This window comes from Melanotaenia boesemani, chromosome 15, assembly GCF_017639745.1.
Source record: "Melanotaenia boesemani isolate fMelBoe1 chromosome 15, fMelBoe1.pri, whole genome shotgun sequence".
Lineage (NCBI taxonomy): Eukaryota > Metazoa > Chordata > Actinopteri > Atheriniformes > Melanotaeniidae > Melanotaenia > Melanotaenia boesemani.
In genome coordinates, this window is record NC_055696.1 from 19,123,483 (window position 1) to 19,147,372 (window position 23,890).

General features: G+C 38.2%; 1 protein-coding gene across 3 annotated transcripts; it reads right to left on the reverse strand.

Annotated features, from left to right (window-relative positions):
• Window positions 1-86: 86 nt before the first annotated feature.
• pitx1 (paired-like homeodomain 1) lies at window positions 87-11,225 on the reverse strand. Of its 3 annotated transcripts, XM_042009357.1 has the most exons (5): window positions 11,089-11,225; window positions 10,153-10,207; window positions 5,513-5,659; window positions 4,264-4,466; window positions 87-1,272 (listed from the first exon to the last, which is right to left on the reverse strand). In XM_042009357.1, exons 2-5 carry the CDS (start codon window positions 10,196-10,198, stop codon window positions 724-726), a joined length of 945 nt encoding a protein of 314 aa, XP_041865291.1. In that variant the 5' UTR covers window positions 10,199-10,207; window positions 11,089-11,225; the 3' UTR covers window positions 87-723. The 3 variants fall into 3 exon arrangements, with proteins under 3 accessions (XP_041865291.1, XP_041865293.1, XP_041865292.1); XM_042009359.1 differs by lacking the exon at window positions 5,513-5,659; XM_042009358.1 differs by lacking the exons at window positions 10,153-10,207; window positions 11,089-11,225 and adding an exon at window positions 5,832-6,000.
• Window positions 11,226-23,890: the final 12,665 nt, after the last annotated feature.

A 23,890-nucleotide genomic window follows, 5' to 3' on the forward strand; every position in this document is an offset into this window, starting at 1 on the left:
TACCATAAACACATTAGGACTTTGAATCACTTTTATACAGTTTAGTCTAATGAACTTCTGCAGTCTTACATTATCTTACAAAGCACGTCAAGTTAAACATGCGTCTTTTTTTTCTTTTTTTTTCCAACAAACAAAATGAAAAGCAATTTAAACCGCGGGCGTCATGTAGTCAAACGGGCCGGTGGCACCCTGCATGTAAACAGAAAGCACAGAAAGCAGTATAAAATATGTACAAAGGCAAAATTTCTTCCCTCTTCGCATTGAATTTGGTTTCATTATGCTCATATAGTCACACTTTTACTTTTTTTTTTCAGATCCTTGTTTGGCATAGATCCCTCCCACTCAGTCTTTAAAAACAAGCTATAATCACAAAAAAGAAAAAATCCCATCGTCTGTTTTATATGTTAAAACCTGTATATATATATATTTACATTTATATATTTACAATGCAGCAATGTAACACGTCTTCATAGTTAAAAAAAAAATCAAAAACACCTGGACATTTAAATTGCTGTGCAAGTTCACTGGTAAACACATGTAACCCGCATAATCCACTTTTATCTCTTTTTTTTTAAACTGATTGCAACTAATCCAGTTCAGTTGTCTTTGATTTCTTTCTCATCCGCAGGCAGCTCACGGGGATCGGACCCCGTGTCCGTGCATCACAAACACAGGCTATATATTTATTTAGATTTGCAACATTTAAGTCCCGCATTTTGCCCGTCAGCTGTTGTACTGACACGCGTTCAGGCTGGAGCCGGGGCTCTGGAGGCCGCTGTATCCAAATGTTGGATGTTGTTTGGACTTGAGTCTCAGAGTGGCCAGACTGGAGTTGCAAGTGTCCCGGTAAACGCTGTACGGAGAGCCGGGAGGCCCATACGGGCAAGTGGATGACGACATGGCTGAGTTGATGCCGGACGTTCCGATCCCGTTCAGGTTACTGATGTTGTTGAGCCCCGGGGTGGGCATACCCGGCACTGCGGAATGACCCATCCCGGACGCCATAGTCATGGAAGAGATAGAGTTGGGTGCTGAAAACATGGACTGCGAGGTGAGGGGACTCATGGAGTTGAAGAACGTGAAGTTTTTGGTAGACAGCGGCGCAGGGGTGAGGCCCTTATTGGTCCAGTTGTTGTAGGTATAAGCCGGGTACATGTCGTCATACGGCTGCATGAGGCCGCTGAACTGCGGCAAGTAGCTGTTTTTGCACAGGTCCATCTGCTGGTTCCGCTCCCGCTTCCTCCACTTGGCCCGGCGGTTTTTGAACCACACCTGCAAGAAACATAGGCGTGACTGTATTAACACCAGCTCAGGGGAGCAGTGCCACGTGAGTCGTTACTGTGGTAACAACTCTTAAAATAACTTAAATAAAATTGCCCGAGCATCCCGCCCCTCCATTTTCTCCCTAAGTCTAATTAATCTATCACATGTGAACTGTGTGGCGCCATCACGAACTCAGATCATCAAATATTTGTTATCCAGTTAAAGTTATAAAATCAATCTACCCAGAGAGAACGACGCTAAAATCAAACATCACAAATTGTAGTTTATGTCGCGCTCATTTCAAGTAAAATTAAGCAAACTTAAATTTAGTGACGAAAAAAAAAAATCGCTGAAGCCTTCAGTGTGTGATGTGTTTAGGCCACACACACTCAACACTATTTACTTTATCAAATTAAAAAAATGTGTTAAATGTTAAAATTTTAAACAAAAGGTAAATAAAAAACTTGAGTGGAAGTTTTTTTCTAAAAATAAATGTTGATTGATAATGTCCTAAAAGTAGAACTAAATTTTAATTTTAAATTCCCATATCTAATAAATCGTGATTAATAGGCTACGAAATTTTGCCATGAGACGTTGTCTCATAGTATTTTCAAGTGATCAGCTTAATAACAAATTATTTTATCATTCTTTTCTGAAACCCTATCCCTATATATATATATATATATATATATATATATATATATATATATATATATATATATATATATATATATATAATTTCTATCTTTCGAGTGAAATAGTCTAAACTGGAGCGTTTACTCATATCAGGATCAAAATAAATCGCATCTAACTGGACTTGGTCCGAAGAGTCTTATATAGTAGCTAATCCCCACAATCCTCTCAGTTTGCTACTTCGGCAACCTGGTTCAAATTAAAACAGCTTCTGATGCTTTTTGACCTCACGTTCATTCAATTTAACGGCCCTTTGCATAAAATCCGCCTATCTAAGAAAACGTTTAAGTGATTTAGTTTATTATTGATAACATATATAAAATAGTTAAGTCTAGAGCTATGATGATCTGTAAAACGAGAAAACCTCGTTAGTTTGTCTGGGTAAAATGAGCGCCTTTTCGCGAAGTCACCACCACAGAAACGGGCCTCTAGATATCCTCACAAAATCTCCATGAATCTGCACTCTGCGACTCATTTTTAATTCATTGTAGAAACAGTTTACAAATGGATTCACCAGAAGGACCTGGGAGGCTATTTATAGCGGTGCACGGAACAGGCTGCTGCCGACAAACTGTCCACAAAGACGTGAGCGATGTGAAAGTAAACTGAGGGGGAAGCACAGTGTGAGGCTGCACTTTAATAAAGGCTACCGAGCTAAAGGACCAGAGTTTTAATGTTAACGCGTAAAAAAAAACTTAATTTAATCCCACTGGTTAAAAGATTGTTTAACTTTCTAATTTAGTTTAATTAAACAGACACCTTTTAGTCATTACCATGTTACATTTGAACACATGACAAGTAAAATTTAGCCTGTTTCTGTCTTTACAATGTTATCCTTCTGTCTTTCCACTGTAAAAGGCAGCACTGTTAGATAATCCACACTCCCCCTTTGGCTCCTGAAATGAAAATCAAGCACCATCAACTTCTGAGAGTTTTTTTTCTCTTTCCCCCCGGTACTTTAAATAGCCGTAGTGTATATTATTTTATGCAATCTGAGACTACGCATTTTGCAAGGACGTCTTTCAGGCGCCAGTTGCTGTAAATGAAAACCAACTGCAATTGTTTTGCCATAAACGTACGTTTCTCACTTTTTTCTCACATGTGTGTGTGTGTGTATGTGTGTGTGTGTAATCATGCATTGCTCTTATTCATTCATTGCACAATTGTAGATTTGACAAGCTGAGTATTTTCCTCGGTGATATCATCAAAGCGCAAATAATCTAAAGACTCACTTTGCTAAGATACAGCCTTCAAAAGAATTTCTTATTTCAACCGGATCCAAAAAGCTGAAATGTCATGCATTTCTGCTAAAGCTTTAACATATTTATTAACATGACTGTGTATGCTGGATTGCAGTTCTAACGGTGTTGCGAATTACGCTCGTGCCCTCATACCGAGAGATTAAGTTTTCAAATGCACCGACAGTCAGGGATGACTGCAACTTAATATCTGTTAACACCGGTTTCTGTTGTGAAAGTGCCCCAGTTTCTTGTCAGCAGATCATCTTTTAAACTCGTTTATATATATATATATATATATATATATATATATATATATATATAAATGTGTATTTGGTTTAACGCTTGGTCTGTTCAGAGGCTGCTGAGTGTGTGCGCAAGTTGTTCAGAGAAATGCAAAGCAATAAAAACACCAAACGGTTTATAACAGCTGACAGTAAAAGAAGAATGAATATAAACTACCTAACTAATACAACAACGCACACCTTAAATATAATATAGGCTAAACAATTTGAATGACTTCTTTAGAAGTATATCGGCTCCGTTGTAATGAGGACTGAGCACTGACACAACATTTTTAATAAGCAAAGAAGCGGATTCATTGAAAATATGATCCACATACCTGGTTTTAAATGAAAATTTTGTATTTATATTTTCTGTGTTTCTTTACCCATTTGGTAAATGACACTGTATCAGTTAAATTTTACTTTGGGTTTGACTACGTATTTTTAACTTGTGATTCAAATAAATATAATAGAGGTTAAATAGTTGGAAATCGTTTATGGTGAGTACTGATTTTTTCTGCAAAGGTGTGTTTAAATACGATTAATCTACATTAAAATGGCAGTCTTGTTTTGAACCTTTTAAATGTAAATAAGTGTTTTTAAATAAAATTATGTCTATTTCTTACTGGTAGAATTGTGTTCATGATTTATAACACTCTCCCACACTACCTTTAAAAAAACTATAATTATTTCATTCCTCTCGCTCCTTTTGTGATGTATGACTTCTTAAATAGTCTTTGCGCGCCCGTTACGCACGGCCGGGGGACTGTCTGATGGTCTCTTACCCGCACTCTGGCCTCGGTCAGGTTCGTCCACACGGCAATCTCTTCCCTGGTGCTCATATCCGGGTAGCGGTTCCTCTGAAAAGTGGCTTCGAGCTCCTGCAACTGCTGACTGGTGAAGTGAGTCCGCTGTCGTCGCTGCTTCTTCTTCTTGGGGTCGTCCGGGTTCCCGTCATCGCTCCTGTGCTCTGCGCTCCTATCCTTTTCTGTTGATAATATATCACAGTACAAAAAAGGATAAGTAAATAAATAAATAAAGATGCATGCTGAGGATGTTAACATTCGACTTGCCAGATTATTACAGAGTGGGCTCAGGCTCCACAGCGTGCAAAACAACTAGTATAAACGTTGTTAATTGGAAATAAAATTAAACATGGAATAAACAAAGACAAGGTTAGAAGTTATTTACTATGTTCCTCCTAAAATTCACTCTTAAGAAAGGTTACAAAGTTAAGACAAATATTAACTGACCTGCTGGAGAATTTTGAATCGATTCTTTTAAACAAACATAGACCTCTCTTGGTTTTCGCTAATAGATCTTTACGAAGAGGTCAGCCCTATCTTCCCACTGCTGTCTTCTATTCGTGTTTTAACGAGATTGGCTCATTAAATGAAGGGGGCACACGTGCAAAGGTCAATGAAAAAATAATAGGGAAAGTGTCTTCAGCGTTTAATAAACAGAAAAGAAGGAACTTAAATATACAACTTTTTCTAACATGTAATCCCAGATCAAATGAGAGAAAAATAAAATCACATTTTTTGTTCTTAGACAGAAACTGAGAAGAAAACCTTTGTTTTCCACATGTGGCAAAAGTTGAGATTGACAAAGACCTCCTGGCTCTCAGTTTAGATTGGTGGATAGGCCCAGAATTTATCGTTTGTTTTAATGCATTCACTAACAACAGGCCAGGCTTTTCCGCACATTTTTCCGTGACAGACTCCGAGATCCTGCCAAATGTAACTTTCCGCCAACGCTATAAACAAAGAATGGGCTGTAACTATACAAAAAACGGATTTTATCACTGTTTTTCTGCCTATTAAACCAGATATCACACAAGACAAAAGTTAGATTTGCTGCAAATCTTTTTTTATATGGATTTTAAAATGCTCACGCAAACACTGGGAACATTAAACACCACGTTTAACTGTGTGGAAAATGTTTCTAAAATCCCACCGTAAACAACCGTTTATTAAAACAAACTGTAGGTGCGCTCAGAAGAAGGAATCGAGTTGCTAAAAGAACTCTATGTACCTGCCAACTCTGTGTCTGAAGACTCGCTGCTTGAGTTCTCTAAAGTTTCTCTGCTGTTTGAAGTTCTCTGTAAATGAAACGCGGCGGCCACGTCGCGGGGCGGCGGTGCTCTCACAGCCTCTGAGATTCTGTCCAAATTCATCCCACCTTGGAGAGAAGGATGCGTAAAAAAGAAGAAACGAGATGAGTCCTGGGATGCACTCAGCTTTCCTCAGCAGAATCCACCCGCTGACACATACACACACACCGCGGCATTAGCGGCTGAACCACGCAGAGAGAATTTCCACGAGAGTTTTGTTCTTCCACATAAAAAAGAGACCTGGGTCACTAAGCTCCGTTTCCCGTTTCTTTGCGGCTGTGATGGCCCAGCGAGTCCTCCTTCTACTCGTTGAACAGACAAGCTTCTGCGGGCTCTAACCAAGAGGAAGCTCCGGTTCTCACACAAGAGACCCACCCATTTGGTGCGTTTGACCTTCCCAAAATGAGCGAGTCCCACCCACTAAACCTGTCCGCTGCAAGAGAACATCCACCCAGACAAGATACTTTGACGTCAGACTGACACAAATGAATGAAGTGCTGTTAATTAATGCAAAACTTTGGGCTACAACACTTTACTTGCCATGCGCGACGGGAAACTTCTTCAACATGGTGGACAGAGCACATTAAATGCGTCCAATGAGAGAAAATAATAGGCCTAAACTATACTGATTTCTTGTTATTTCACTTCTGAGACTCAACTATTTATTTGTTTTTCAGCGGTTGCTGTTATATTATGCGCTCAGTAGAACTCTTTCTGTGGAGCAAAATATGCATTTTATTTGCGGAGGTATTTCCGAAATTTGTGCAGCGAAACGCACCTGGGCGCGTTTCTTTACACACTCACTCACACAGTGTATATCTCTGATATGTACTGAGCTGAATAAACATTTGCCATCTAACACGGGCCTGCCCATTTACTGTTCTCTGTATAAATGGTGCACGATGATGTCGACTTTCATTATTTGTATGAATGTGGAACGCTGTGAACAGACAAGAACAGCTCCGGTCGGTTTCACAAAGAGACAATGGGAGTAATAAATGGCACATCAAATCTCACGTGTGCCAGGGCTGAGACAAGCGCCACAGTTTCTCCCAAACAAGTCAAACAACAATAATCTGTTGACAGCAGATTTGTCTACAATGCTCCATGATTGTGACTACTGGCTTCCAATCGCATTGTGACTAATGGACTGCAAAATTCCACCTGTGTACACCTGAATGAAGCTACTGTTGGTGACACATTTGACCACAGTCCGTTTTGTTGGCCACTGACGCACAAAACGACAGCCAGCAGTGGTTTGGTTCAGGCGCCCACACATCACTTAGCAGGCGGCATTAGAGGTTGTGTGTGTGCATCGGCGTGGAAAGTGTCGGGGCAATTTCTGCTAACCAAATTAACCTCTTCTACTCTGTAGCTCCTGTTTTTGGTGTTGAATTTGTAATAAAACACTCAAGGTTTCCTAACTTTCACATTCTGCGAAGAGTTCCGCTACAAAGACAAAAATGAATTTACCGTTTTTCTTTTCTGTTGCCAATATTTGGTCATTAGACCAAAAATATTTCCTAAGAATTTTTTTCTCAAATTTCACTCTGTTTTGTTAAGGAGGACTCGCATTTAAAGCATAATATTGTTCAGTTTTGCCGCACAGATGTGGAATTGTCTTAACTGAACATTTGGATGTATTTCAGGTTATCTCAACAGACGTGCATTTCACCAGCTTAAGGCCGTGGAACAAAATATGCACAAGAAGTTCAAAAGTATAATACATAGCTTGAAATGAGCTAAAAAAAAACAGCCATGAAAAAATAAGAGTGGATCTCTAAAATAGAAATAAAATCAATCCACAATGAAGCTGCCAAGCTCAGCAGTGTGTGATTGTGTGACAAATGCAATGCCTCATAGTGGAGGGGAGTATAACTGATGCTTTGTAATTTCTGTTTGCGCTGCATGGAGTAAATCTAAAACATGCAGCAGCTTCAACCCTTTAAAACGTTTCTGTCATAAAGTCCGACTGTTTGATAAAAACGCATCAGTACAAGTTTGGCTTCAGGTAATGAAACGCTTTAATAGTCGATTTTGGGTAGTTATATGTAGTTTAATTCAGAATAATATGCGTAGTCTTATAGTTTCTGGGCACCGCTGGAAATGCAACTAAATGCATGTAGACATCTATGAGTGCGCCAGTCTGCTAAGCGTGATTTTGAAACAATTTACTTCTATTTATTTTCTATTTGAATGAAGTTCCTTTAATATTTATAATTAAACACCCAACTCTTTCAAATTACTGAGTGCGTGAGAAAAATATATTTATGACCAAATTACACCAAAGAAAATCAGGTAAACATAGATGCTCATAAATGTTGATGACAGAGTAATTTTCTTTTTATATTAATCTCTGCATGAAGTTGGGTTTATCTCCATCTTGTCCTGTAGAATCGCGCGGCTGTACCTGTCTGAGACTCGGAGTGTCAACGGCGCCAGTCTCAAGCTTTTTCGACCATTGTATGACAGTGACTTCTGACATGAGATCCCAGTCCAACCAGAAAACTTCCCCGAAGGCCCTTCAAAACGCAATTGTGTAAGCCTCGATCGCATGCTTTTTTTTTTTTAACTATCTACATCTGCTCAGCCTTTCTGCAGCCAACGGCCGGACGCATTTGAGGGCCTGAAATTTCAAATATACAGATTTAATAAGGTCATATGGATGCAATTAGACATGTATATTGGTTTTTATTGATTTATTTATTTAGCAGAATTGTACAATTTTGCTTATTAGCCTTTGTGCCTCATCATTACTTCTGCACAATAAACCACTATCCCCCTATGAGACAAATGCGGACTATTAAAGAGCTTTTGATTAAATATTTGGGGCAAAAAAACAAGTCAACAACATTGGCCGCTTAAACACATTAATGGTAACCTGGAAGGTTTGATTATTAGCAGGTGGTTATTACTATGCAGGTTTAGTGAACAATACGTGTGAGAAAGGTTACTGGGTACATAACCCGCTCTTGGATAAAACTGCAGTTGATTGATATAAGATATAAGACCGCCATAAAATATTATATCGTCCACAAATGGCAAAACTGGTCGTTCATAATAAGACAGCTGTAGTATATCACAGCTTAAACCCAAAGGAGCACAAAAATCTCAATAAACCCAATGACCTTTCAGGTCCCCATTGGAATATTATGGGATTTACAGCACAGAAGGTTGCCAAAGTGAAGCTCTTTCTGTGTCTTAACAGAGTAGGGTGATAGATTGGGCTAATCTAAATAGCCAGTCCGCTCAGCCTCCATCTCTGCCCGCGTCCCGCTCCTCTTCTGCTCTGGAGGGCACTTGCGTGTGATGGATGAGTTAAAAAGCCTTTCCATCCGGCAGGACAGGTTAAAGGCCAGTGGCAATGCAAACACTCATATTTTTACTCCAAGAAGTGAAAATAAACTCGGCGAACACCATTAATCACACACAAAAGTACAGTCTTGGTGTATTTTGTTCCTAACAAAGCTAACCAGGGGCCGAAAAACAAAGTAGCCCATATAGAAAATTGAAGCTGGCGAGCAAATTCAAAGGCAGGGCAGCGGGGGAGATGTAACTGGACACGGTGGGTAACTGGAGAAGGACAGAGCTGATTATTGCCTTGGTGATGGTTTACCTGGTCCAAGGCCTGTTTGACCTGAAACCTTACAAGCAGCAAACAGAGGGAATGCAGGTGTAGCCTAAATAAAAGAATCATGAACCATCACAGGAATACAGGCAGGAGAACAAGAGTGTCAGAGGATTTCTAGTCGGATTTCTTTGACATATTCCTTTTTGTAGAATAGTTTTCCTTCATGTAGCAATATAACTGCGTAATGCATGCACACAAAAAGTATTTGGGTAAAATAAAACACCTGATATTAAACAAATAAAACGTCATTCTTAACAAATTCAAACTACTCATTCACGTGACTATTAAATGTGTAAATCTTTAAGCTGAAGCCAAACCTTCATAAAAGATATATATATATATATATATATATATATATATATATATATATATATATATATATATATACATATATATATATATATGCGCACAACAATAAGATTCGCACAACCAGTTTCTATCTCATTTAGAAATTCCTTGAACGCCCTAAACCGCCGGATATTACTGAGGCTATCTTTTTTTTTTTTACTTCTTTGGTCAATTATCAAACCCAGAAATCCTGATATTATTTTAGCTAAAACGTTATCAAATCTAGAAAATATTGCAGCAAATATTTGCGTTTTTCAAAGGCCAAACAACCCACAGGGAATTCATTTAATATAATAATAATAATTATTATTATTATTATTATTCCGCATATCAGCAAGCAGCTCTGCCGCAAGTTTTAACTCACCAGACATGACCGATGCAGCTAAATCTAACAAATATGATGTCACTTTGTTTGAAGCTCACAATGCAGCACTGTTTTCCTACAGATTTACAAGTTATGAATATAGTCTCAGTTGCAACGGTTGGATTTTTTTTTTTTTTACTTTAACATTTCTAGTTCTCTCAAAAGCAATGTGAATGCTTTTGAGGAGGAGGAGGAAGGAGGACAAGGACAAGTCATACCTGGGTCCCCACAGGAAATCACATTCTTCGACAGATTCAGTTCCATTCCAGTTTCCTGAAAAACAGAAGTGGACAAGAAGACATTTAAAAAAGAAGCCGAATAAATTGATCTTAATTAAACCAGTAGTAACACCATCAGATATACTGAATATAGTGAGTGAGTAAAACAGAAATCTTCCAGTGTTCATAGTTCGTGTTGAGCTTTTATTGTGTTATATCTGAATTATCAAACATTGTTTTCAGATACATAAAAGCAGAATTTACCAAGGAATTTACCAAAGTAAGAAATGGATAGTAAAAAACCTTTCGCAAATGCCATCCCATAATTTAGTCAGTCCTGCTTCATCTTTTGGGCTGGCAGTAACACCACCCCCCCACCCCCCCTTCGCAGGCACAAAGTTTACCTTTGCCATGACACTACACACAGTCTCTCACACAGAGCCCCCTCTTATCTGCAGGAATCCCTTTGCTGCTTTTATGTCCTCAGTAAATCTTCACTCACCAGCTTTCTGTTCCTCCAGGACGCGCGCGCGCACGCACGCCTGCACTTTACTCTTATTTTTGCTTGACTTCACTTTGCTGAAGAAGTTTACATGCCACATCTGTCTGATAGTGATGCTCAGACACCTCAGAATACGACTTTATCTAAATCATATTTTCAAAAGCAAAAGTGGTGTTTGAACTTCCAGAGATAGCTGCTGAGCATTACGCTCCACACACCCGACCTCTGGCCTCTTTACGGTCAGCAGCCTCTGTGACCCCCAACCAACCAACAATAAATGCTGTTTAATATTAAGCCATTCACATTTTTACCTTAAACATTTTCCTGAGATCTGACTCGTAAAAAGACCCAAAGTGAGATGTCAGTTAGACTTCTGTCAGTTTCCAAAAGCTGAAATCCGCTGACCAGAGAGACAAGGCGCGTATTTTACTCACCAATTTGTTTCCCAGCAGACGACAAAAAGAGAAAAAAACGAATAAAAGCTCACAGTGTCCCCATGCAGGTGTTCAGTAAATCCACTTTAATGTCGCCTGCAAGTAAATGCTGCGTCCTCTGTAATCGGTGCTTTGGTTGCATCTGCGGCGCTGCCTTGGTTTTCTTCCACAGCGCGCTGCTGCACGCCTCAAAGTGACGTCACAACACCAGAGGCGCCCCCCCCACCCCCCCCAGCTGCCGCCGACACATCGTTTATTTCCCACTGTCATAGTCTGCGTCCTCCTGCATCTTAAGTCTCCTCTTCATTTAGGCTTTTTGCTATTATTATGCTCACCTTTAGCTGACATCGTCTTTATTCCATCATCCCTAAATGTTTCCTCACTCTTGTAATTTTTTCCCCCGAAAGGACTGAGTAAATTGTGTGACAGACTTATAGGAGTAATATCAGGAAAAAAATATCGAAACTCAAAAAACGTCTAATAACATAAAATGAAAATGTTAGTGAAATAACTTAAATATAAATTATTATTATTATTATTATTATTATTATTATTATTATTATTATTATTATTAATAATAATAATAATAATAACAATAATAATAATAGTCCAGAATTGTGACAAGAAAATTCGTCTCGGTGTGAAAAGTTGAGGATTTGGATCTTTAATGATCCACCTTAATATATTGCGCAGTTTTTAAAGTTGTAGTTTCTAAACACAACCCAACAAACAACTTCAAGTAACTGAAAACATAATTTTGTTCTTTTTTCTTCTGTCTGCTGTTGATTAAAACACACCTCACATTTTCGTCTTTTACTACAGTAAATTAATCTCTGGCTTTACTTTTATTTATCTACCAGATATTTTCAACGGAAAGTTAAATCAACAGATCCAGCGCCGTCATTTAATATCCAGACTAGAAAATGTTTCTAAATTTATATCCAAACACATATTCGTTTCTTATTTAACCTGGCAAACATTTTCCAGCTCATATCTATAAATTTGCAGCAGGTTTTCTGTTATTTGGTGGCAGCAGCATCAGTTTTAGTGTTTTCGATAATTAACTGGAACAACCCACTGCTTCCTGCAGCTAAAGTCAATTAAAGCTGGTTTGTTTTTACTTTTAAAATGATTTTTAAGCTATAAATTCTTGCTAAATTTTTAAATAATGTTTTGACCTGCTAATAAAAGATTTTAATTGCACCCTATTTGATTTGTTTTAGGGGATTAAACCCCGAAAATATGGCAGAGCGACTGATTAAGTGCAATCTTTAAATTAAAGTGACGTAACTCAGGAAATAATTAGACTAATGTTTTCTGTAAAAGGACGACAGATGAAAACAGTCGAGCCTTTGTGTGAAAGCTGTTGCAGGGCAGCAGCAGAGGCAAAGGCGGTAAAAAAGTATGACGAGCAAAACAATCCTGGAGCAAAAGCAAATAAACCGATGATACAAGAACCGCAGCGATGGACAGATTAATAGACAAAAAACCTAAAAAGGCAAAGCAACAAAGCAGGTCAGGAAGCCGAGTCAGAGACTAAAGTATTTAGATTTCGAGACTTTTAATCAAATCATAGAATAAAAATGAAATAAGCAACTCTAATGAAACTTGATTTCTGTGTCTGGATGCTGCAGAACTGATGTTGGAGACAAAGCGCTCTTTGAGGGCGGATTTAAACATCCGCTGCCCACTCGCAGCGTCCGTGTGGTAAAGAACATTTCCAGCTCCACATACTCGGTTTCTTTTGGCCTGAGACATGAGAGAAAGTGTGAAATTTGTCGCACCCTTATACTTTCCTTTTTAACTCAGCCAAGAGCTGCGCACAAAGCAAAGCCTGGCTCTGAGAGAGGGATCCTGGAGGGATTACAGGGCGAGCTGCGGGCCTCCCTCAGACCTCCTTCCCAAGGTGCCTCTCAGCAGCACCGAAGGCTCTCAGCCCTCCTCACGTCAGCTGTTTTTCTCCTTCAGGAGCACAACAGATTACCCCTTAAAAATCAAGTCAGTATATTTTGACATGCAGGTGAATCTGAGTGACAGGACTCTATTTGGATGCTTGTCTTTTTACTACCAGGAGCTTCTTAGGATAAGCTCATAACATCTATACCAAAAACTGAAATGAATTTGAACAAAGGAGACAATAACAGTGAACATAAAATTTTGATACACATTGAAAGCAACATTTACAGCTGATTAAGAGCTAATTATGACAGTTTTATGCCCAGCAAGTCCTGCACCTTTATGACTTAATTGGAGCCACAGACAAGTGTGCACTTGTGGTTCAATACTGACCCCAGCTTAGTTGCACCCACAAAATAGTTATAATACTCAGTATCAGCCTGTGTAATTGTCTACCTGTGAGGCCTGCATTGCTAAATAATGAGTCTTTCACACTCACACACACTCATGCACACACTGTAATTAGGCAGTAGGCAGGCAGGAGAATGCTGTGATTACTCAACGAGTGACTCGAGGAGTTAAGTAGTACCCTGAAGGTGAGGCTGTGGCCTCTTCTCTCCTGTGTAAATAGGTGGAGGGATTATTTAGACCATTTAGTATGTGTGTGTGTGTGCGTGAAAGGGGAGGAGGTGAGTGTCTGTGGCCAGGACCTGTCTGATGGTCACCTCTGCAGCGTAAATAGTCATTCCTAAATAACAGAATGGCTGATAAAAGCCTGGAAGGTGGGAAACAAGCTCACGCCCTGCCACGGGTTGGTTTGGTGGACATATTTTGTGCCTGCGTTTAACACACGAGTATCATTTTAAGTCATTATTTTTTTCAGCAGTGTTGGCTTTTTATAATCAAAACCACAATAATGAGGACATTTTTTTTTTACTTTGGTCTTTCCATCAGAAACTCTGCAAGTGAGGACAATCACAGTAAAGCAGAGCTGGTGGCATTAACATGTAAGGCCTGTTTCCGTCTGGTGAAGAGCAGAAAGTGCTTTTGAATAGTGTGTCATCCAAACTCTGCAGAATCAATCAGGAGGGTTTTTGTGAGCTTGATGCTGGGCAGCTCGATGGAATAGAAAGCCGTGTTTTATGTCAACGCTGTTTTTCTAACTTGGAGCAGAGCTGGAGAGTCTATCTTCATGTGGACAAAGCAAACACCCAAAAAACGAACAACACAGGCTGCCCGGATGCTCAAATACAGAGCAGCCTGTTATTACTTATATGTACTGCATAATGTTTTCACAACTATGGCTATATATCCTCTTCAAAACATGTGAGCAGATGAGGATGAAGTCATTCTCATCACTGGAGCCTTTATGAGGAATAGATGTTTCCCATTCGCCCTTTTTGTCCCTTTTGAACCAGTCCCTCTTGAAGTGTGTGTAATGCAGATGTCACAGTTTCCAATCGGCAGGGAAATTAGTGATGTTTTGATTACACAGTGCTCAGAGATTACCAAAGTAAACAGGTCTGGAGCATAGATCATCATTTCAAGAAGATGCATTATCTCTTTCTTTTCCACTTTGTCCAAACTCAGCAGCTCTCTTTGGCTTATTGCTGATGAAAATCGGACGCTCAGCTTCCAGTTTTTCATCCAAGCATAAACATTATGCTGGTTAAAGTGAGGTTTCCTTTCACCACAGCATTTAAACAGCTGACCACCAAAACTGGCTGCTTTTAGGACTTTTAATGAGCACCATGCTTTGACCAATTTGTCTGAAAATGCCTTTCCATTACAGCAGTCTTTATTTATTTCAGCTTGTAATATCTCCAAGAATTTTGTCTTGTTTTGAGAAGTTCTGAAAGTCTTTCTTTATGGTGTGTTGGAGGACAAATACCTACATGCAACACCAAGCAGCCTTGTTAAGATAACCAACCAAAGCAAAGCATCACTTTAAAAGTGGCACTTATTCCTTCATCAGTGTGGAACCTCCCGGATCTGGTTTGACTTTGGGGAATGGCTGATATCTCGAGGCTTCCGGTTTGTCCAAACAAGAAGTCTAGCAATGACTGGCATTGTTATACTGGCCACTATGGACCATTTTAACCATTTTAACACCAGCATGAAACTCAAGACAAAAACAACAATTCTTCAATGGTTTCAGTGAGTTTTTCTAATGTTGTAAACTCACTGTTGGCTTCAATAAACAAACTCATGTTTTTGCTTTACATATTACATGAATTTTGGACAAAATTCTATGAAACAATATGGAGAATATTTCAATTTGGTTTAAATAGTTAGTAGTGGTCTTTTTTTTTTACCTTGGCTATACAAACTATGAATTTTCAGCTAAAAGCAAAGTTCATGGCATTAAAGACCAAGTTTATAAAAATATTCCAGACATAATGACCAAGAACCTCATTTTCATCTGTATAAAGATGCAATTTTTGAATGGTAAGAGGATAACACTTGAATAGAAATATATTCAGCTGGGTCTAAACATGTTTAACTGCATGAATGAATTAGTACATTTAAGTACTGAAGCAAGCTTGTACACAATGCAGTGGCAACAATTGTGGTAGTTTAAAAATTGCCGGGATCTCAACACCAAGAGATCTTATAGTTATGTTTTGTCCTTCAAAAATACCAGGAAAACTGTATTTTTGAATTTACATGAACCTTTCAGGTCTCACTGTAAAATTCCCAAATTCAAACATTCCTTTAATGTACAACAGGGGAGCTCTCAATCTTTAAGATAAAAATGTTTAGTTGAAATCTTGAGTTTTCCATAATCTTTTGTTGTGTTTGTTTATGAAGCCAACAGAAAGCAGACAAAAGCATCACAGCAGCAGGGATGTACTTATAAGTCCTCCAGGATTTAGTTCCACACTAGCAGGAGTTCATGTCCACGGGCAGAGGTCTATAAACATCCAACCATCAGCGTGTTCTGCACTTTAAGATTTTAAGCCTCAGATATTTATTCCACAATGAGGGCTCCACATCTGTTTATCCCTTCAATCCACCTGCATCTATAAATGATAAAAACTAATCCAGACGAACAGGTCTGTTTTGTATTCAGGAACACGTTCAGCCACAATGAGCCAATGGGGCTAGAATATCCTTGCTGTCCCAATGGGATTAAAGTACTGATTTCATTCACTGAGGGACTTTCTGCATGGCATGCCAGTGCATTTGGTTCTGTATTCTGCAAATTTTGCTAATCATATTGAATTTGTGCTTTCAATATCAGTTGGATAAAAGAACCCTTCTCTCTGCTCTCACTCTTTTTTTTTTTTTTTTAACTTTGATAGATTGTTTTATTTACAGTCTCAATCCAACATCTGGATTCTGGACTCTGGAGCGGCACACAGTGCTGAACAAGCTTGGCTGTGGACTATTTCTTAGATTTATGGTGGGGGCTTATAGCACTCTGACGTGTTTGGGATTGCATCGCCCTGCACTGTCCCACCAAGATCACTATGACTTTTCTTTCTCCTGCTTCCCCATTTTCAAACCAGACTCATCAAGGAAAAACTGTCTGGCCCCCCCTCACCTCTTAGTTTGGTTTGCTTCTGTCACCAGCCAGATACAATAAAAACGGAGGTCATGTGGCTGCTCTGGTTACACGAGGAGTTTTACTGTTTGTAGTTAAGCGCCTCAAGTATACTTCTTGACTCATCACAATTAGATGACTTTAAACCTTTTTTTTTCATTTCTTAGTGAAGTTTTCTGCAGCATTTTCTTTATGTTTGACAGATTACATCCTCAGTTTTCAGAGAAACTTGGATACAGTATTAAAGAATTTGGAGTGGTATAGGTGAACTTTTGAGAAAACAGCTAATTATTTGCACTTCAAGCAAGAATCGATGTGTATCTTAGTTTTGAGAATTATGTTTTTAAGCAACTTGAATCAGATGCTAAATGCTTTCCTGGTGTCAGCTGTCTCATTTGGAGGTGTTGTAGTCTCACTCTGCCTTTCAGATTAAGCATAAAATATACCTTTTAGATGAAGCTTACAGAAACTGGCTTGTGTGACCCTGAAACTCTGAATCATCCTTTTAGTTATTCTCCAATATGCCTTTATAGCTGGGGCTCGTCCAGTGACACACTAGCACCTCTCTTCACCTAGCTTACTTTCCTCTTTATCCTCCATGTACAGTATGTATGGTATGAACTTGACATTTCTCTTTGCTGTTCCAGTAATGTCACTGCAGAAACATTTGAGTAAAGTTGAGCTGAACATCAACTAAAAAGTAAAAAAGTGAAGATGTTAGTGTCACAGTGATCTTTTGGCTTTGAGATGTTCAGGAGTCCAGACTTTGGGGAAATTTTGTTGCCGTTTAAAATTTCTGAAAACTAGGAATGCATGAAAAAGGCCAATCTCCTTACTTTTTATTATCTTTATACCCACAGTAGCGTCAGACCTCTCATCCACTGCTATAAAGGCAGTCACTTTTCATCAGTTTTACATATTCCCTGGCTTTTTCCTGAAACATATAAACTTTTTTTTAAACTAACTTTTAATTGCAGTGATTTGACTAAAAAATAATTCTAACACCTTACGATGCCTAAAAATGAATCCCACTCATATTCAACATTCACAACATCGAGTAGTAAAGATTACCTGCATTTTTTGCTTTAATAATTTGTCAGTGAAACTTCAAATAATTCAAAAGGTTTAGGTCATTCATTTGAAATCTATCCAAGTATGTCACATAGGAAGACATTTATTTTCAAATGAAATAAGGCTTTCCACTTTAAAGCTCAACTGGGTCTATATTTGTTCTGCATAATATCTTTTTCAACAACATAATCAGGATCTTTAGCCAGACCAGATCTTTAGCCAGTCTCATCTCACAACAAAATAGTATGATTTCATTAGTGTGATTTTTTCACTGTATGTTATACTTTGCCAAGGAATAACACCATGTCCTTTACTTCCAAACTGACTCTACAAACTTTAAAGGCATTGAGATGTCAGGACTTGGTTGAAGTTGAGTGATTTTTATTAACAGTGCCATTAAATAAAGTCATTAAGATGTTTTAAGTTCTTTCTTCTTCTTTTTTAACCATTATTGCTTGGCATCCTCATATTTAGGCTAAGAGAAATGGAGTACATCCAACTTTCCTTTGTTTGATGTGTGAAAGCTCTTTGTCTCTCTCCTCATCTTCACTAAGACAGCCCATAATAATTGTAGAAATTCTTTTAGCCAATTTAACATGTTTGCATAGCAAGATATCTACTTAAATGTAATTAAATTATACTAGATGAGCTGGTTTTGGCATTAGTACCAAGAGCTGTAAGCTTACTCAGCAGATAGTAATGGCCTGGTAATGGGATTCTTTGGGCACATGAAACCACTTATGTTCACAGCTCTTGGATCATGACAGAAATGTGAACGGCAACAAAATGTTTATAGTTTCTGTGTCATGCTCTAGATTAGCACCTGGCTGTATCTGGACATGAGAGGGTACCAAAACTTGGGTTACTCATTTTACTGAGAAGAAGGCCGCTCCGTGTTTTGCACCCGGCCTTATACATGTCTATATAAACCTACTAACAGCAGGCTGGAAAAATGACCTCTCTTAGACGTAGAATAGAAAGTAGGTGGAGAGTTATCAAGGAAGAGAGAGAGTGTGTGTGTGTGATACGCCCAGGTTTTCACCTATAGCCCTCTTTGTATTCCCCTGACACAAAGATTTATTATGCAAACATTACCATTCCCAAAAATACATATTGAAACAATTTTTGGACAAACATGGGAGACAAAGTGAGCGTTCAGTGCTGTCACGGGAGTTTGGAGCTCAGGGTGGGCCAATGAGGCAGCGAAGAGAGCAGCAAGTGCATTAGTAGTCTCGCTTCAGGAGCCCTGAAAAGGTAAGCAGGCCAGGGCGGCAAGATGGGCCATCACAAAAGCGAACGTCTGTCAAAAGAGAAACAAAAAGAAGGGAGAAATGATTAAGAAGCTGCCACTGACTCCCTGTTGATGTAGCTGCTTGCTCAGGGTAACCAGACTAAGCTAAGGCCTGAACCCACAGAGTGTAAACAGTTAGAAACACACTCCTATGTACATGTGCACGGACTAACACACACGTACTTACTTGTACAGCTGTATTGCCTCAGAGCACATCGAGTCTCGCACTCTTCATTGTAGTTGTAAGGTAATTTACTGATTAGTAAGTAAGTAAAGTTTATTTATAAAGCACTTTATAAAAATCAGAAGTGCTGTACATAAAATGGGTGCAATAAAACAACATAACAGGTTCTGAGCTGATCTGTAAATCTTGTTTTTACCAGTACCTGTTCCACAGGTACATATGATGGCTCTACACATAGGGTGAGCAACTATGCACCTCTTCAAAGACGGGTTTGTCTAGCTATGCAGACTAGAAAAAGAGATGCCAACTAACAAACTAACAAAACAAAGCACATAAATATGTACACTTCTCACGATATGCTCAAAACCATGCCATGAATCATTGCAAACCCATGACACAGCTATCTTTCATTGCAGGTTTTATTTTCGCCAGAGAAGTGAAAATAAAGGTTACAAAAAAAATAAATAAATAAAAAATAAAAAACAAAAAACAACAACAAAAAAAAAAAACTTAATCTTTTTTGGCTGCTCAGTAAAAATGTACTTCCAATCAAGTATAAGTTTGGCTTCACAAGAAATAATAATAATACTGGTGGATTGTAAAAGCAAGTTCAAGTTGGAGCTGCTTTTTTGGTTCCAAATTAGATCATCAGAAAATGCAACTGACATCATTCTGGCTTGTACATATAGCTTGCTCTCAGTCATATGACTTTTGCAGATCTGTGTTCATTCAAACGAATGAGGTGGTGATCCAAAAAACAAAATGTGAAGTTGTGCTAGGAAGATGCAAAATGTTCCAAACTTTTTGGATGCGAGTTTGGGCAATACTTGAAAAAACTATTGAGCTATGCAATGGCACAGATCCTCATATCACATTCAAAAAAGGTTTCAAGATTCTAATTAGAGAAATACCCACTGGTTCAGTTCTCCAGTAAACTCTTTGTGCTTAAGATGACACTCATATCAAAGTGAGGAATAAGGAGTACAGAGTGGTTCCTGTGCTGAATTAATTTTCAACTGGCTTTTAGTTAGTGTCTGTCCCCCTGATGGCTACCTGGTGTCAGGAGGCTGAATATACAAACAGATAACTTGGATAATATCAAATTAAAGCTGTCTAGTTCAGCTTAACTGTAAAAGTAAGAATGTTAAACTATAGAATTCATAGGCAAGAAATCTGACATGCACTACTAAATTGCATGGAGGAGAATTATTGTTTGCAAGTAGTGTTTATATTTTGTTTTCTATATCCAGTATATGTGATGTATTACCTATAAATGTAATTCTAAAGGGTGATAATGCAGTTTTCAGCACATAGTTTAATCTTGTGTATTAGAACTACATTTAATCATATTGACTTGTTAATTAAAGGAAAACAGTAAATAATTATGTAAAAGCCATCAAAGAACATTTAAAAGTTGAAGATTTTAATGCTGTAATAATACATTTAAGAATAATATTAATAACATGTTATTGTCATTATTATGAGTAAACAACATCATAATAAAAAGCTGGTTGGAAGGGCCCCCTGTTAAATGTTGCTTGGGGCTCCCAGAGACCGAAGAATCGGCTCTGGAAATATTTATAATTTATGTTGTAAGTTTTAAAACACCAAGACGTCTTCATCATAAAGATTGCAAGGACATCCTGTTGAATGAAGCAAAAACATTAACTCATGTTCAAATTTGTTCTACTCTGTGCTGTTAATAGTTTCTAACTTAGCAACTAAATTTTGGTAAGAAAAAACAAAACAGTTTTCATCTCCCCTTGAGCTTTAATTTACCCACAAAATAAGCTAACAGAGAAGCTTTAACCAACTTAAGTAAAGTGGTTTACAAACCTTTCATGAAGTGATCACTTCTTACATGCTATGACTCAACCCCCTTTTATCCCAAAGAAAGATTCAGAAACCTCTTTTCATGATGTCGGTTTGTAAAATCCTTGATTCACTCTCCCTTTTTCATGATTTGAACTACTAGAACAGCCAAAACCATTATAAACATTATCCAAAAATCAAGAACTATTCACCACATGCAGTTTAGTCTACAGGGAGCTGGATTGACCACCACTTCATGTAACACATAACTATACGACATCACATGAATACAAGCTATTAACAAGCTAGTTCTTAAAGGAAGGTGGAGAAAAGTCACTCTGAAACATGAGAGGAAAGTTTAAAAATCACTTTCAGCTCATTTTTAAAATGTCATTGTTGTGCATTCAAAGTTTTATTTTCTAGTCTGCTTTTTGTCTTCCAAGTCCTTTTAAAGGCCATTTATGCTCTCTTATGTACGTAAACAGGGACGTCCATTTCAAACGTCTTATGTCGCCATCCTCATACTTCCATACATCTTTTACGCTCATTTTCAGAAACCGGTTGGCGGCGGTAATGCATCGCTGTAAAATTGTTTCCAACCGCCCAATACAGTATAATTACTAGCATAGCCTTTCTTCAAAAGGTTGTGCAGTTTTTACACTTCTTTTTCATTCCTCTTTTGCTTTTGTGTCCTGTTCATCTTTTTCTTCGCTGGTTTGTTTCTTTTGCTGGTGGCATGTCAGTTGTTCTGCTCAGCACTGCCCCAGTGATTTCCAGTGGTATTGCTCCGTTTTCTGCGTCAAAGTGATGGGGGGCCAAGCTCCGTAAAAAAGAACCAAACTATGTGCGTAACTGACGCAGGAGACAGATGAAACTATCCGTCCGTGTCTAGCATAAATGGGCCTTTTAGCTTTCATCTGTTTATTTAACTGAAGGCATTTAGATAGCAAATAACTTTTCCTTCAGTGGGAAAATGGGTCTGCAATTCATGAACAATGTCAAACATGGGTCTTTGATCAAGGGATCCAGCTCACTGACTTACACCTCAACTTTCACCCCCCCAAAAAAAACTGAACCGACACAACTCAATGAAACCACCTGCAGATTCCATTTCTTTCTGCAATATTAATACATCAAAACAGCATCCTTCATGCTTGTGACAAGTTCTTGGCAAGGTTTTAGCTGTTGTACAAGAAAGCGTTATATATTAATCAAGGAAAATGGCTGAAGTTGAATGCACCTGCCGCATATTTTCTCTGGAACCTCAGCGCTGTTTGTCCATCAACAAAAGGTAAACCACATGTTTTGTTTCTCACAAAGCACTGTGTTGTTTTAGAGGCTGTTGGATGGAGAAAGTTATGGACTGAATGCAATTCAGGCACATATTTACATGTGCACATGCTGCACCTTGGGCTCACATCCTCAACTAAAAAAAAAAAAAAAAAAAGATAAAACATGATGTATGTGTTTTTCAGAAAGGACGCGTAGGTGAAACTCAACATGCCTCCTCTCTTGTCTCTCTTTCTCAGAGTGAAAGGTATTCAGTTGGGAGAGGACAACTTCACCCTGCTGCACAATTTACTGCCCTTCTCTGGGAATTCCACATGATCCAGGTATGGGAATGGAAAGAGGGAAAAGCTGGAGCAGTGAACTCACCCTGGCAGTTTTATCTTGATTGTAAGATAAAACACAATCTGCTGCTCTAAAGCTGTGCATGAGAGAGTCTTTAGCAAGAGGCACTTTAGCTCCTTCTCACGTTCAGGTTTCTGATAAAAAAAATACCAAAGACACTGTCATTAACAAGGCCAACAAAAGAGCAGGGCGGCTGCAGATTGTTCTGAAAACATATTTTTTAGAGCAGCAGCATACTTGTGGAGCAATAAAAGCCTTATTTTGAGCTTATCAATCAAAATCTCAATCTTTCATTCAGGACTGAGCCAGCTTTTTAAAATTATATTTACACATTGCAAACACTAGAAGCTGACTTAAATCAGTTTTATAGCCAAATAATTACGTTTTGTCCATATAGATTTTACACATTTTTTAGATTAATGCAACATGGAGGAAACTTATCTTAATTTAGTTGTCCTCATTCTTTCCCATGTTTAGTCCTGAGACAGACACAGGTATACACCAACACACATGAACAGAGACAACACACATGAACAGAGACACATACACACAGTAGCCTGACCCAGCAGGCCAGGTTAAAGAGGAGTTAGGGAGGAGGAGGAGGATGAACTGGGACTCTGGTTATCTTCAGCCTGTTAAGAGTGCTTTCCCACAGCAGCACACGCAACATGGCTTCTTGTGTAACACACCGTTCAAATCTTCTGTCTTTATTGCCCTTCCTTTGTCAGTTTTATCTGATGGAGTTTTCAATAAAAATGGTAACCTATGACTTGCCTAATGACCTACAGCTGAAAACGTAATATACTTTATGTTTATGTTGTACTTTTATGTTTATGTTGTTTACTCCTTTATGGGCCTTATCTTAATTTTTGGCAGTGCTGAGCGCTGCAATATGAATGTATCTCAGAAAAGTAATGAAAAGATGAGAATCTCCCCATGCAAAGCTGAGGATATCACTAAAGTATTCATTGCTGGATACTGGTGCAAAAACAGACAAAATCTGGATTTTTTAAAAAATGTTTTTTTTTTTCTTTTTTTATATTTATTTATTTTTTAACGTGTTGTCTATAAACCAACTTAAAGTCGGTTCCTTGGTAAATTTTTACTCACTGATTCAGACCTGTTCTTTAAAAACAGTGTCCATGCTCTGAGTAAGCCACACCCGTGTTCTGAAATATTCAGATTTAAAGAACAATATTGATAAGAGATTGTCTTTAAATAAAAAGAAAAGATAATTAATTAATATATATATGTATTTAAATATGTATTCTAAAATTACAATGTTGTTTAAACTTGGTTAGGTTAAGAATTAGGCAGTAGATAGTGGAATACTTTTGTTAAGGCAAAAAAAAACATGCAAATAACTTTT

Coding starts and splice junctions, on each gene's coding strand:
- pitx1 (XM_042009357.1), bottom strand. CDS start 10,198: ATGGAACTGAATCTGTCGAAGAATGTGATTTCCTGTGGGGACCCAG. Junction 4,467..5,512: donor TTCAGACACAGAGTTGGCAG/GTACATAGAGTT, acceptor TATTATCAACAG/AAAAGGATAGGAGCGCAGAG. Junction 1,273..4,263: donor TGACCGAGGCCAGAGTGCGG/GTAAGAGACCAT, acceptor TGTTTCTTGCAG/GTGTGGTTCAAAAACCGCCG.